Source organism: Syngnathoides biaculeatus, chromosome 23, assembly GCF_019802595.1.
Source record: "Syngnathoides biaculeatus isolate LvHL_M chromosome 23, ASM1980259v1, whole genome shotgun sequence".
Lineage (NCBI taxonomy): Eukaryota > Metazoa > Chordata > Actinopteri > Syngnathiformes > Syngnathidae > Syngnathoides > Syngnathoides biaculeatus.
In genome coordinates, this window is record NC_084662.1 from 12514788 (window position 1) to 12531076 (window position 16289).

The 16289-nt window shown below is 42.6% G+C and overlaps 1 protein-coding gene across 4 annotated transcripts in view; it reads right to left on the reverse strand.

Annotated features, from left to right (window-relative positions):
- Positions 1-16289, reverse strand: part of fut8b (fucosyltransferase 8b (alpha (1,6) fucosyltransferase)) — a 197926-nt gene that overhangs the window by 34199 nt on the left and 147438 nt on the right. For all 4 annotated transcript variants that reach the window (XM_061812713.1, XM_061812710.1, XM_061812712.1 and 1 more), the window contains 2 exons: positions 5993-6111; positions 3657-3819 (listed from right to left, as the gene is read on the reverse strand). In XM_061812713.1, the coding sequence (XP_061668697.1) occupies positions 3657-3819; positions 5993-6111 (282 nt within the window). The remainder of the gene's footprint in view (positions 1-3656; positions 3820-5992; positions 6112-16289) is intronic.

The window sequence follows — 16289 nt, forward strand, 5'->3', positions numbered from 1 at the left end:
ACTATTAAAAAAAGTCATGCTGTGGTACTTTATTTGATTTATTTTTATTGTATTTCCAAGCCAACAGCATTTCTTGCTATAGAAATAAAGTTATTCTGATATAATAAACACAAAATGATCAGATCTCATCTGTGTGTTTGTATTTATTTTGCTCGGCTGTTTTTGGTCAGGTCAGCATTGGAAATGAGAAGCTTCTCATTTGCCTGACCACAATAAATAAAGCTTCAATACATTTTGGAAAAATGAAGACAATCTTGAAAGTCGCTGTTTTACCTCTTCATTCATATACAGTGAAGTGACACTTATTTGCTTTTGACTATTTACTAATTCGCTTATTCTCACTTTATGTAATGCACTAAAAAGATGGCACCAAAGCGCTGGCTAAAAGGAAAATAGTAATTGGTGTCAAAGAAGATTAAAGCATTGGCTCTTGATTGAAAGGTCAAGATCTGGGGGAGGAGCTATGTTTCGCCTGGGTCGTTAGTTTATTTTAAGTGCTATGTTTTCAACTTCAGGAGTTTCAACTTCTATGTAAGTGATTCGGGATCACATTTTGATGCGTAGTCGCGGTAAAAAAATCTAAAAATAACTCAGCGGAGGCGTTGGGGAAGGATACGCCACGTACTGTACGTAGCGATACTACTTCATGAAGACGTTTGTAATTGCAGTTAAACATCTGAGCGTTCTTTTTCTGAAGCTCTCTTTTCCCTGGAGCACTCGGAGTGATTTAAAAAGTGAGCGTATATGATGGGCTACATTAAATGATGTGTGCGTGTGGGGGGTGTGTGTTAAGGGTGAGGAATCAGTCTTTGAAAAGCTGCTTAGGCTGCAATGACTAAGACAATGGCCTCTATAAGCCACTTCAGCAGGATTACAATGAATCACTTGGATAAGTTGCACGGGGCTTCTCTTCATTCCACAGAGTGGGACGCCTGCCATCGAGACAGGGTGAGTCTGCGACCTTTGAACTTTGTTTCTTAGCAACCACTCAGCATCCACTCGCGCGCCTGTCCTACTTCCAGGCGCTATGGGAGAGCAGGAACACCGACCGGGCGTATGCTCGTTCCATTAAAATGTGCACGGAAGACGCTTTTTTAGCTCAAATTGCAATTTGCCACCTGCAGGACTGCAAGATGGCAAATTGCACTCCTCCACTTCATTAATTTGTGCGAGGGATGTGTGACTTTCAAGCATGTGGGCTCGATAACTGCAGAGAGCGATTATTCACAGCGCGACGAGTTATCATGATGAATATATACTAAGTGCAGTAAATTTGCAGACACGTTATATAATATGGTATGATTTGTCGCTTAATTTGATTGCTCGTTTGCAGGATGAGGAAAAAAAAAATACCATGAATCCTCAGGTGATGTGGTGCATTTTGATCCAGGGGGGGAAAAAAAAAAAACTTTCAGTATTTGTTATAGTTTTTTTTTTTTTTTTTTTAAATAGTGGAAGGGAAATTTAGCAGTACCCACAATATCCAGCAGATAATAGAGGTGGTGAAAAACGGCGTGTACCTGTGTAATTATTTTGGTGCCATACAAAGGACTGGGGTGGAAGAGTACCGCCTGGCACGTCATTCAATCGTACAGTACGGACTGACAAGTTTGGTATTGGTTCGAGGTCGGTGCTGCAGTACGTTATAATACTGAGGATTGCATCTACTGTCTCATAATTGCCTCACTTATTTAAATGCTGGCCAGAGGTTACTTGATTCCATTCAACTGAACGTGTGAACAAAGAGTTGTGTGGAATTGGCGTGGCGCATTACAATAAGCGCACATTGATATCTTATCAGCGTTGAACGCATGAATCGAAAATGAGGACAGATTAGATACGACTATTGACGTGTAAGATATGTGACTTTTGTTGTGCCTTGGAAGGAAGACGGCCATTGAAATTGTACAATTAAACACTCTTGATCAGTCGGTGGATTTGAGTGAATCGATCATCTTGAAAGGTTTCATTTTTAATTTGATTGACCTAAAGTTTGGATGATTGATATGTTGTGTGGGCGGCACGGTGGATCAACTGGTAAAGTGTTGGCCTCACAGTACTGAGGACCCGGGTTCAATCCGGTGTGGAGTTTGCATGTTCTCCCCATGCCTGCGTGCATTTTCTCCGGGCACTCCGGTTTCCTCCCACATTCCAAAAACATGCAACAATAATTTGACACTCTAAATTGTCCCAAGGTGTGATTGTGAGTGCGACTGTAGTCTGTCTCCATGTGCCCTGCGATTGGCTGGCAACCAATTCAGCGTGTGCCCAGCCTCCTGCCCGTTGACATCTGGGATAGGCTCCAGCACTCCCCGTGACCCTCGTGAGGATAAGCGGCAAAGAAAATGGATGGATGGATGTATATGTTGTGTAGTTGTGTCTGAAAGCATCTATCCAATAATTCCATGCAGACCAGACTGAACCGGTTGCAAGACAATCAGAGGGCACAAAGAGAGAGACACACAATCTTTGATACTTGTATCTGAAGCCACACTGCCAAGTCAGGCAAAGTAAACCACTACATCATCAGTGTCTTCATGTCTTTGGAAAATGGGGGCAAAGGGAAGTGAATTCAGGCCAAAGAAGTTTGCTTCCTAAATAGGCTGCTGCGGGAATCCAAAAGAGCAAGTAAACAGGAAGATTTTGACCTAAAAAAATAAGTTTGCTGTAAATACTGTAATTGTGCTGTAAGTTCTCTAACTGTAGACATGCAGCACAGTGACGGAACGGAAACGCTGTTAACATGTAAACAAATCATTTTTTGGGGAGAAACAAAAACATGTTGGCAGCGGCAACTTCAATTTGCTACAATTGTGTCGTGCATTTCAATGCGAAGCTTCGCAGAGGCTCAACGTCTGCTGACTTTCTATTCTCCTTTTTTGTTGTTGTTGCAATTTTGACATTTAATTGAGAATTGTTGTTGATAAAAATGTCATTCTCTGTTGAAGAAAAACACGTTTGTACTTTCGGATGGTGCCGTAGTACACTTGGCTGACTTCTTTGCAGGCGTCTTGAGTTCAGTTCCCACTCAGAGACTGCGTGAAACTGAGTGTGAATCTGACTTAATCTGTGCGGACCCAGTCCAAAGACCAGTCTGCCTTTTGCTCAAAAATCCAATCTGGATAGAATCTACCTCCTCGCATCCTGGAACAGGTTAACCATTACAGTGTAATCTTGGGTCACAAATGTAATTTATTCCGAGACTCATCACGAACCATAGCAATTTTTACCCCCCATTAAAATGATGAGAAAATTCCAGCGCCAGAAACAAGTTACGTTTACTGTACCTTGTTTTACGGGTTTGGCATAAAAATAAATATAGAAATAAATGAACCCTTTAACACCTCTGTTCTTAAGAATAGTGCAGAAGTTTCCTTTCAGTGGACGGACCCCCACCTGTCTTGTTCCCCCGACAGATGGCAGATTTCCACGAACCAAATTTCGTAACATAGGAAACACGAACCCCATTCTCGTGTTCAGCTGTTACAACATTTGCTTCATTATTTCAGCAGTAATACACAAGATTTATAATAGCGTTCATTCCATCATTTGCATGACAATATTCAAGAAGTATAACATTACCAATCATAGTAATATTGAACTGGATATTTTCTTGACCTGGAAATCTGAGGACATGACTCGTTCGACGTGCTCACCTTTGCTGGTTCCCCAAATCGGTCAGGAGGGTTTCGGCATATTTCTGCCTTTCGCTGACCTCAATGTTTGCCAGTTTCTTCACCTCGCTGCGGACGAAGTACCAAAACTCCTTGACGCCGTTGTCCACTCTCCGCCGCAGCTCCTCCTGAGTGGGCCCCGGGCCTCCATTGGAAAGAGAGAGAGAAGAAAAAAAAAAAAAACATAAGCCGACATCTCAAATCGGTAACCTAAAAATGACTTCAAAGTATTTTCAAGGGAATGAAGATGAGATAAATTGGTTGAAAAAAAGATGCCAGCGTTTTTTTTAAAGGGATATTTGTGCAATACATGAGCATAAGGAGGGTAATAACACAAAGGAGGTTTCAGAAAAGAACAATTTTGAGTTTTCATTTTGTGTCCCGAGGTGCTTCTTTGACCTCATTAAGAAGTCCTTGATGGCTGCGTTTTGTGCCTCATAGGTCTGTCTCTCTCTCTCTTCAAGTGCTTTTTTTTTTTTCTTCTCTCAAACATACTTCTAACAACAGGAGGGAAGTCGATACCCCACCCCAGCCAAACAATGTGGATTAACTCACATGGATAACACAGCTGCCTGCTCTGGTTTCTGTACAGAGAAACACAAACACAAAAAAAGGGAGGCGAAGAAAAGACAGCCTAGAGCCGGATGAGACCGAAAATCTCTCTTTTTTTTTTTTTTTTAAACTTGATATCGGGCATTCTCTTTTCTCTCTTTGCCCGCCTTGGTGAAATAAAAAAAAAAAGCTAGAGGGTATTTTTAGCGTCATCTTCCCCTGCGGGAAGATGGAAAGGCTGACCCTGCGCTGCCCTTCACGCTCACATGTCCCTCTTTATTTTCTCGATGTCTGTCTCCTCTCTTTCCTTTCGCTCGCATTGTGCCACTGGGGCATTCGCAGCGCTTCCGTTTTATTCACACCTTCCCCGCTCACCTGACAGCTTTCTTGCACTTTCTGACCACCGCTTACAGAGGTAAATACACATATAACACAGCCTGTTCGGCGCTGGTTCAATATTTGACAACACGCATTGTAAAAGGCATTCGACTTTTTTTTTTTCGTGTGTGTTATACATCTGATTCAAAAAGGGAAATCCGGTTTCCTCCAAAATTCCATAAACATGCACTAATTGGAGACTTTAAATTGTCTTTCGGTGTGATTGTGAGTGCTGTTGTCTGTCTCTATGTGCCCTGCGATTGGCTGGCGACCAGTTCAGGGTGTAATCCGTCTCCTGGCCAGTGATAGCTGGGATAGCCCCCAACACTCCCGCGACCCCTTAAAGGGGAATTCCACTGCTTTGCGTTAACAATGTATCAAATAGGTCATGTAATATGTACTCTATTTTGACAATCTGATGTTAAATCCTCTCTCATTTATTCAGCCGCTCGGTTGATTGGGAAGACGGAGGAATACTTCCATACACACTTGTGAGCTCGCTCGCCGGGGAGAAAATTGGTAATTGCCGATAAAAACCTTCTCAAAACACTATTAAATGAGAAAGGAATTAACATCACATTATCAAAATCGTGTACATATTATATGACCTATTGGATACATTGTTAATGCAAACCAGTGGAATTCCATTTAAGTGGCTCAGAAAATGAATGGATGAATAGTTTCTTGCTAAAAAAAAAAAACCCTCCAAAGTTGAATGTTCAGTCACAACCAAAGGAGTTCAACCAATATTGTCATGAAAAATAAACCTCAAAAGCTAAACAAAACCTGGAGGTTAAACCAAGAGTTTGGATGGAGTATGCCGTGTACTACAACAGCTCAGAGGAATGTAAAGCGCTGACCAGAAATCTTTAGTCAGAATGATTTGAATCAAAATGACAAAAAAAACCTGCATGTAGACCCATCTTAAGAAATGCTATAATATACTTATTAATGTGTTTTCAAGCATAGTTTTTATTTATTTAAATGGTTAAGCATAATATTTTTGATCATTATGTCTATTTATTTGTATTTACTTGTGTATTATTAGCCAGAAAAAAGGGGTTTATTGGTTGTTGGAATGTTATAGAATAGTCGAGCGTGCCAGCTCATATTCTGGAATGAAAAGTCAAAATACAAACATTTTACACGCGTCATTAACATCAAATCGTTTGTTTAATCTAGTTTTATTTGATTTTATTATACAGTGACCTTGGCGCGAATTAATTTACTTCGCATAAAGTAAACTGTTTGGAAATCGGAGAGCCTCGGAAGTCGTGAAGATTGCGTTTGACTCGGAGGCTGCACAGTAATCTCAAGACTGAGCCGTTCCCATTTCCAAGTGCTTAGCGAGTGCCAAATCATCAGAGGAGGGGGCTCCGCCGCCTTACCGTCTCCTGTCAGTTTCTGGAAGGTGTGGATCTTCTGCTTGGCTCGGGTTAGCTGGTCCTCCAGCGAGCGCAGCCTCCCCGCGGCCAGGGAGCCGGCCTCTGCCTGACCCTCCGGTATCCTGTGGGGAGAACAAAGCACGGGGAGACGCGCTGTATAAGACAGTCAGTGTGTCGGCAAAGCAAGTCAGCGGCATACAGTATTTCTGCCGCGGGAACAGTGAAATTCTGCATCTTTTCCACCCGAAATGACAAACCAAGATAACGCAGACTTGTCCTAATTCAAATTAACCACACAGTGCAGCACTAAATACAATGATTACTTTCATTGTCACCCGAGCTGGAGGTTATTTTTCGTCTGTTCAATTTGTGCAGTTATCGCCACCCTCTCAAATTGTAAAGGTTAATGGGTCCCACAGAATTATTATTATTATTTTTTTTTTATTTTATTTCGCACCGTTCTACCAAGAAAATCCATTCCCAAAGAGGTTTTGTATTCCTCCACAATTTGTTTGTTATTGAGAAGGATTACGCAACACATCCTGGGACGCAAACCGAACACAACATTATCATATTTCCACGAAACTCAAAGGGCAGGGTGGTGAAGGCATGAGCGACTGTGTGTGTGTATGTGCGTGTGTGTATATACAGTCACTCACATTTGAAAAATGTACGGGGTGTGGTCAGTCATGCCCATAGATAAAGTTACGGGTGTGATTAGGGACAGAATCTCAAGAACTTAAAATAACTTTGAGTTGTTATACTTGAGTATGTAGTTGTTACCTCATACCGGAATCATAATTTATTGACACTGCACAGACCGAAAACAGACATTTTTAAAGATCTCAATAGACATTCAATTTCAAAACCAAATATTCATATAATCAATTTTATGTCATCATGGTGTATTGTTATAATCTCGCATAATTTACAGCGATATCTATTGTCAATCCATCGATGAAAGCTGGCAGCGGATGATCTACATCAGCGGTGTCAAACTCATTTTTGTCGCGGGCCACATTTTACCTACGGTATCCCTCAGAGGGCCGTAATGACTTTGGGACCATAAAAATCTTTGACCGCCTCATCATATTTCCATATGAAATTTATGAACTTGGAATCAGAACTCAAGAGTAACGGGTTTTTCAACTATTGTTGTTTTGTAACACAAAAAAACTGCTTGTAATATCTCAATGTTATCATTTATATGACGTGACAATTTGAAATTTTGATATGGCTTTTAATTTAAATCATGGAAGTTGAGAGATGATCTGCCTTCGAGGGCCACGTAAAATCACGCAGCGGGCCGGATCTGGCCCCCAAGCCTTGAGTTTGACACCCGTGATCTATGTCTTCGTAAAGCACGTAGAGGGGAAACGTTTTCAATTTCAAGATAACGCGGTACCACGGGGGAAAATGACCGTTCGCATTTAGATGTATGGACAGACTAACGTTATAACTTAGATCAAGTCAAAGTAAATAATCTCATACTTATTATAGTTAGATATTGAAACATTGCCCGTGTTATATTCCAGAAATATTTTCAATGTAACTCAGGGGTGTCCGGATCCCACCCCCCACCACCCAAGCTCTACTTTTCATGCAGCCAGCTTCTCGCGATCGACCGGTGGGGCGGTGGGGGCATCGGCACGACTACTGTAAATAGGAGGCTGGCTTGCTAGAACGGGCGTGCACTCGACTTATTGCCCACACCTGAATGAAGCCACGGGGTGGATGATAGTCTAACGTCATTTTTTGGGGGGGGAGGGGGGGCGTCACGCCATCACACTGCCTCGCGATCGATGCAATGAGAACCCCTGTTGTAACTGAATTTCCTTTGACATGGCTCATGATGTTGATGACTTTCGACGTAAATCCACTCGCAGTACGTGAAGCAGCTCGGAACACGCGCTTTTGGCTAATACTATACATATATATATATATATATATATATATATATACATACAAAATTATAATTGAATAATTGGTCAATTTCACTGATCAAGTACCTGCTGTCAATTTTGCAGTTGTGTGCAAAAAGTATTAAAATATTGAAGTAGGGCATGTGCAAGAATGTGCCTGGCTACCCAGTAGAGTTTGTGTTATGATAATTTATGACTTCTGAAGAATATACTGCTATGTAACTCCTTTGCACATTCTACAAACAGATCAGAGAGAGCATAGCAGGATGCAGGTTTCAAAGTAAAACAAGGCAGCAGGCTCCTGGCAATAACATCACCGCATTTATGTGATGCGATGCGATAAAACTAGCAGAATCCGGACAAAGGATCTGGTTACTTGATGGACCATCAAACAAGTTACTGGACTTTGTATTGTCTCAGATGACAAGATGCAAAAGGGCGAAATAAATCTGACAGCAAAATGCGAAGTCTTTGTTTGGCTTTGTAGCAGACATATTCAAAGGACAACTCAAAACAAAATAAATAATGACTGAAACACTAAGTCAATAAAGGCGGGTGCACAAAATGCTTTTCTTCTGAAAGGCTCCACAGGGGGTTGAAACTGTGAGGTTATAGAAAAAAAAAAAAAAAAAACAACAACTATGCTGCCTGAAAAAAGACCGCCAAGCCTTTTGGGATGATGCAAACAAAGCAGTTTACTGTTAATATGTCAAATGAGTCACGAGTTTGACTTTAAACCACACAATAATAATAAGAGTAATACATCAATGTACAGTATTGCATTTGAAATTTGTTCCCAACAAAGGCAAAACCATGGAACAAAAGTCGCAGGGATGAGACAAAGAAAGCGGTTTACTGTTAAAGTTGAAAACGAGGTGATGGTGAGCTGACTGACGGGGCCGCAAAGTGTAATTTGAACCACAGCGGCGGTAAAAATGATCACAACACATGAAACAAGCTCTGCCGCCGTCTATTGCTTTTGAAATGCATTCCCTACGCGGTTGAAAAATCTTTTTCTTAGAACATTATAAACAAAAACTGCAGGGACCGAAGCCGGAGACCAAATATTAAATCCCCACTGACTTCTTTTCAACGCTCGGACGGGGATGACGACAAAGAAGCGGTTATCCAATTCAATGCGATATCATGAAAGGGGAGCTCCCATTCACAAACATGCCAGAGAAAAAAAGGGGGCAGTGAATTGAAAGTTGGAAGCGGCCGTGACACCCGAGACTTTGTTGGCCCAGTCGATGATTGACAAACACTAATGTGACGCGCACAACAAGAGCTGATGGATAAATTGCCTCGTTACTTTTTTAATGCTGTGAGTGGTCACTCTTCTGGAAATGTCAAAATTCTTTTTCGCTGACCATTTAATTCTCCCTGTGAAAACTTTGAACTCGGGATGGGCACATTTGAATACATGACTTGAACTTGCATTGGAGGGGGAAATTAATGACTGGATTTGTATTTTGGGAAAGTCTCTAATGAGCTCATTTCTGATCCTATCCAACCTGCTCACTCCGAGCGAGAACCTCAGTATCTTCATTTCTGCCACCTCCAGTTCTCCTTCCTGTTGTTTCTTCAGTGCCACCGTCTTGAATCCATGCATCATGGCCGGCCTCAGCACTGTTTTATAAACTTTGCCCTTCATCCTAGAGGAGACTCTTCTGTGACATAGAACACCAGACACCTTCCGCCAACTGTTCCACCCCGCTTGGACCCGTTTCTTCACTTCCTTGCCACCCTCTCCATTGCTCTGTATTGTTGACCCCAAGCATTTGAAGTCGTCCACCCTCGCTATCTCTTTTCCCTGGAGCTTCACTCTTCCTCCTCCGCCCCTCTCATTCATGCGAATATACTCCGTTTTACTTCGGCTAATCTTTATTCGTCTCCTTTCCAGTGCGTACCTCTATCTTTCTAATTGTTCCTCCGCCTGCTCCCTGCTTTCACTGCAGATCACAATATCACCATAGTCCAAGGGGAATCCAGTCTAGCCTCATCTGTCAGCCTATCCATTACTACCGCAAACAGGAAGGGGCTCAGGGCGGATCCCTGATGCAGTCCCACCTCCACCTTAAATTCTTCTGACACACCTACGGCACATCTCACCGCTGTTCTGCTGTCCTCATACATGTCCTGTACTATTCTAACATATATATATATATATAATTTTTTAACCAGAAAACTAGTATAACTGAATCACCAATTTGTTGCATAAGCACTGCACATGATTTTGTCTCACTCAAGATGCAACTAATCTACAATCAATTCTGAACTACCTAATTAGTTGATGATTTGATAATTATGTGCATCCTTAATGTGCACCTGTGGAAATTATGGAAATCCTACTAACACAAATTTGGTTTAGTCGGAAAATGACAGAGCTGGCAACATTTGAAGAACAGAGGGCTGGTTATCAGGGATGGTGTAAGGTGGAGAAGTGTGATGAAGATTCAATTTTAGCAAGTTTGGGACCCAAAGTGGACTCCCACCCCTGGTGGTCCAAATCCCAGGGGTCACCGCCGGCTACTATCGCATTGAGTTGAAATTGGATGGCACCTCTCCAGTGACTTATAGTTATACTAAAACAGATTCTTCCCATTGAGTAACTAATATTCTCAACACATTCAGTTCGTGTGCATTCTCAATTTACTGGCTCACAAATGACTGCGTTTTCATTTTTATTTCATTTTTGCAACTTTTAGCTTGACTAAATTGTTCTATTACATTGTAAGCGCACCTCTCACGGACTGTGACTGTTAGTTAAGTGCCGCAATGGAAATCCTGACCCCTCCTATTCCACACCGTATGCCTCATTACTGTTGTCCAACTGTATTTGTATTCCAGATTTGTGTGGCAGAAAAAAAAAAAAAAAGGTTAACTTTCAATGGACGGCAAATGCTTTTGAATTTGTGAGTCGGGAATCTGCAGTTAACACACCCAGACAAATTCTATAGCTTAATAATATAGTGCGAAGAGCAACAAATACGCAACAGACGGGCAAAAAAGTGCTTTAGTACTCTTAAAACAGACCGGAAAAAATAAATAAATAACTGCCTGACAAACCTCTACATGATGCGCTTAGGAAAAATGGAATGTGTCAAAATACACTGGGGCATTGGTGAAAAGCTGCAAAGGCCATGTTAATGAGTCATCAAGGCATGCAAACTCAATTTGCTCCCTGAGTGACGAACATCAACTGCTGGCAGGCATAAAGACGAGACTTGAAAGTTGCAACTCTGCTTCTTGCCGCGCAACCTTCCGAGCCGTGAAAGTAACTTTGAGAAAAGCGAGGACGCACAACTCCTATTTTATGCAACTTCATGTTGGACCCGGGGTAAAGAGAAAAAGAAAAAAAAAAAGGAATTATGGATATCTACGGCACACCCGAATCCTCGTGAGTGGCATAAATTCTTTGCGATAGGAGCGGGATGTTCTGAATTTCCCAACGACTACTATTTTACAGCGTCTTCTCAAACAAAATATAACATGACCTCACGAAGACCATACCCTTGCTACATTACGTTGGCTTACATTCAGTGTGACATAACTTCCCATGGGTTTTTAAAAAAGTGGCTAAAACTGTAACCGAGCAACACGAAACGCTCTTGACCAAGGCGAAAGTGGGCCATAGCATCGCACGGCAATGAGAACAGACAAGGTGCCGGGGTTGACAAGCACACTCCAAATAGACTGCAAGTATCCTTTAACACACACGTGCATGCACACACACAGCGGTTTAACCAACAAACAGACACAGGAAGGAGAAAACACCCTGCACAAATGATCCCAGATGGCATCTCTAGAGGACCTGGAAACATCTGCCGCGGCGCACTAGTACCTGTCTCGCGTGGTGCTCAGAGCCAGAAACAGGACTCGGAATACTGGGGCAGATGACTGTATCGTTTAAAATCCTTTCAGTCATCGCGCCATCACCGGGGAGAGATGGCGAATGAGGGGATCGACGGGGGGAACCGAGCTACGGTATCGGAACTCGTGCGCGACTAACGGCCAGTTTTAAATCTACGGTGAAATTAAAAGGGTGCACATCTGGACGGCCACGCATGCGTGCCGGGATGAAGATAGTTGGTGACGGGCCAGAAGCCTTCAAAAGAAATGACAGGGGGTCCTTGGGTTAGCACAACAACAGAATTTAGATTCACAAACAATGAGGAATGAATTTAGTGATCCTTCAGTGAATGACAGCTGCCATACCACAATTTATAATGTAACTATAAAAATAGATTACATACTTTACTCCCACGCCACACTAATAAACACCTTATCTTAGACGAGGTGACCCTTTGCAGTTGAGTATATTGTCTAAACATCCCCGGTTACAACATGAAAGAACAGCCGATAGAACATGATACCTATGTGTTGGACACAATATTCAATTATCATAACTTTAAATTAGGAATAGCCCAAGTACCCCGTGCATCTGGCTTTTATTGTGATTAAAAGAAAGCTCCCTGATAAGATGTGGTTTGCGTATTGAGTTTGTTTTTGGCCTTCCCCTGCCCAATTTAATTAAAACGGGATGTGTTATCGTTTTGTAGTTTCCGTACAAATGAAACCGTATAACATCATCAAACTAGGAAACTCCAGGGATGGATGTACGTAGGGAGGGTTTTGAGAAGGTATCAGGGGGCTAAATTAATCCGGTCCACCTTCACATTAAGTGAGCACCCACCCAAATCCATCCATCCATTTTCTACCAATTTTCCGGGTCAGGTCACGGGGGATGTATTTTCAGCAGGGTTACCCAGACTTCCCTTTCCCCAGCCACTTCTTCCAGCTCTTCGTTCGTTCCCAAGCCAGCCGAGAGGTATAGTCTCTCCAGCGTGTCCTGGGTCATCCCCGGGGTCTCTTTCTGGTGGGACGTGTCCGGGAGGCATCCGGATCAGGTGCACCAGCCACCTCATCTGGCTCCTCTCAACGGGGAGGAAATTGAACCTCTCCCAGATGACTTAGCTTCTTACCCTATCTCTCTATCTCTAAGGCAGAGCCCGTACACCCTGCTGAGGAAACTCATTTCGGCCGCTTGCATCCGGGACCTTCTTCTTTCGGTCACGACTCACAGCTCGTTGCCCACAGGTGAGGGTTGGAACGAAGATCGAGTGGTAAATTGAGAGCTTCACCTTTCGACTTAGCTCCCTCTTTACCACAACGCCCCAATACAAAGTCCGCCCAAATCACTTGAGTCCAATAAATCTAGAAAATGAACCACAAGAAGGAAGGGTGAGCTAAGTAAACGCTACAAATGGGCAGAAAGCTCGGTCTTTCCTACATAAACCAGCAAAAATGATCCAATTGGTTTCAAACCCATGGTAAGTAAAACTGTTGTTACATGGCATTGCCTCCGGCAAACACACGGATAATTTACGACAATCGAGGAAACGGATACTTTGTCAAATCAGATATCTTGGTACGACATGTCTTCTTTCTTCGCTGTATCCAAAATGTGACCACAAACTCAACAGCTGTAATCCCAAGTAAACCGATTCTGAATGCTGCATTCTTGTGTTTGCACGGAACAATGCTTTATTACAGCCAGATCCGATCAGAGGCCTTCTTGACAGAGCACGCAGCCCTCACAATGGACCCCACTGTGCGCCGACCTTGGTTCAACACGGCTGAGCGACACTGAGGCAAGTTTAGATTTTGCGGCAGCAGAATTTTTCGTGCGGCGGAGCAGATGTCACGCTGCACATCCTCTTCTGATCGTTTCCATTTAGCAGAGACGCAAAACACGATTTTAAAGCCAGAAATGTGCACATCCTTTGTTTTAATGTCTCCTCCATCGACAAATCCGCAACATTTGGCGAGTTATAAAACTGTGTATATTAAACTAACGATATACCGTATGCTGTGCAGTTTAAATAAATCCGGGTTTAGTAACATTGATTAGTGAGACAGTACATTTCGACCACAGGAGTTCAGTCTACAAACTAGGACTTCTAGTCGACAATCGATCGATCGTGAAAACCAAAGGTCTATATATAGTTCACATATCATTACTTAGTCCCAGGAAATGTGGTGGAAGAAAGATATTCAAAGACAACTACGGTCAGGAAAATAATGAAAAGAAAAAATACGGCACTATGTCGGCAATGCTGAGTTAAACTAAATAAATCCCGCAGTGAAGGCTCAGAAGACACCATTATACTACAACTGACTGGCGGTGAGACCATTTTGGCTGGAAAGCAAATTGACAAAACCACAAGGGCACATTGACAGAGAGCTTAATTGATAGGTTAACAATTTGCAACATAAGAAGGACAATTCCAATAAAGCATAAAAGAAAAAATCCCAACGTACATGGCATGCTCGACGATACTCAAGACTTTGGTTTGCATTGTTTTTTTGTTTTTGTTTTTTTTTTAACCACTTGGATGGCATACCAAACAAAATCTGCAAATCTGCAGAAGAGGCGACTACTCGAGTCTCACAAGCAGAACTAAAGAAATCGACCGGGTGACTGAAAAGAAGGTTTTCACAAATGACACAGGTCACCACGGGCAGGCCATCTGTCAGTCTCTGGACGATTCTGATTGGGAACTGAATGGGAAATTGATTTCATGCCAGTGGGAATAAACATCAAGACTCCTAATTTTAATTGTTTGGTCGGTAACGACGTTTTAATCCAGCAATTTAAAGAATTGATTTTGCCAAGCATAACTTTAAGGGAATTTATATGAGAATGGATAGCGTTAAAAAAATTGCCTGGACAAAACTGTATCACTCTTGTTCTATCAGTCTTGCACTCAAATTTTGTCAACACGTGATGTTTTAATGCAGAAAGAGTTTCCGCAATCAGAAGATGATTTTTGCCGGGCATACTCTCGGGACGCTCTGTTAAAACTTTGTTTTTGGTAAATCTGTGAGGCCCGGTATTAAATAGCCTGTTCGGTCCTGTGCCTCGATGGTTGGCACCTGTTTGACGCACACAGACACTGTAATGAGCCAGGCTGGACCATGGCAAAGAGGGGCGTGGCCACTGCTCTAGGCGGTGACACCCATCACCGCTCACAGCTGTCTCACATTAGGACTTTATTTAAACTATGTATTTAAATTGGAGTTTTTGTCACTGGCATTTGCCAGTTTGTTGTGCCCCGAGTTAGTGAGTTGTATTCACTGACAGTAGGAATCTCCACAGCTATCCTCGTCACAGTGTTTGTGTGCCAACTCGGTTTAGTCCCGTCTTAGTTTAGGTTCCATATTCAAGTCCTAGTTCATTGTTTGTCTCCTAGTCATCAGACCTCGGTTCACGTTTTTGGATCCCGCCTTTGCTTAGCGTTTTGTGCCTCGGCCTTCTCGGACTGCTTACACTGTGTATGATCTCAGCTTTAAATAAAACTACGCCGAACATCATGTCCCTGTCTTGGAGTCCTGCATTTGGGTGCAGCCCCGCACTAGATGTTCATGACATACACCTAATGTTCAATAACATATAATCAACCGATAATGTATGTTTTACAATAACTGGTGTTAAAAATGTCCAAACTCTGCAATATTCATTCACTGATTTATTTGTATAACTTGACCATATAGTGTTAATCAAAACGAACCTGCAGGAGGAGCCCAGGAGCCGAAACCTCCTTTTTCGCACCCTAGTAGTACATAAAAAGAGTCAGGAAAACATTGAAGGTGTTCTGATTTTTTTTTTGGCCACATCGTCCATCACTTGTCCTCACCGCGTCCATCTGTTAGCCCCCTCTGCATCAACTCCGCTTGGCGATCAATCAGGAGCTCATCGCTCAACGCAGCTGTCACCGTCACCGTTCGCTCTCGCCGATGTCTCACCACCGGGCCCCCGGCAAGTGCCGCTACATACACTTGAGGCATGGCTCAGTGTCTGAGGTGAGAGGCAACTGCACAGAGGGCGGAGCCTGATGGATTGAGAGGCTCGACACCCCGCTCACCTCTCATTAACGCTACTGGCTCACTGGGAAGTTGGCGCTTGTGCCTCGCACTCATTAATGGTCTGAATAAACAAAGCCCAGCCAGGTGATACTTATTTGAACCACTGGAGGATTAATTCAATTGTCCCTTAATTTATTTAAGTAAAAGCCCGCCTTATATCATACAAAATCATACATCGGATGCACTATAATTAATAGCCCAATGGAGACAGAGCTGAAGTAAACACAACCCCTTCAAGTGTCTTATGTAATAGCTGTACGTAATACTCCTCTAATATCCATGAAATGAAATAAGTTCATACTTAAGTTGGACCGTAACTCATTCTCGACACAGCAGGTTGCTCATCTCAATAACTCCACACAAAAGCGCAAGCCCACTCCATTAATGTAAGTTTTACGGATTTGAATTTCAATTTGGGAACTGAGCATGGCATGAAACCATGCAGAAAG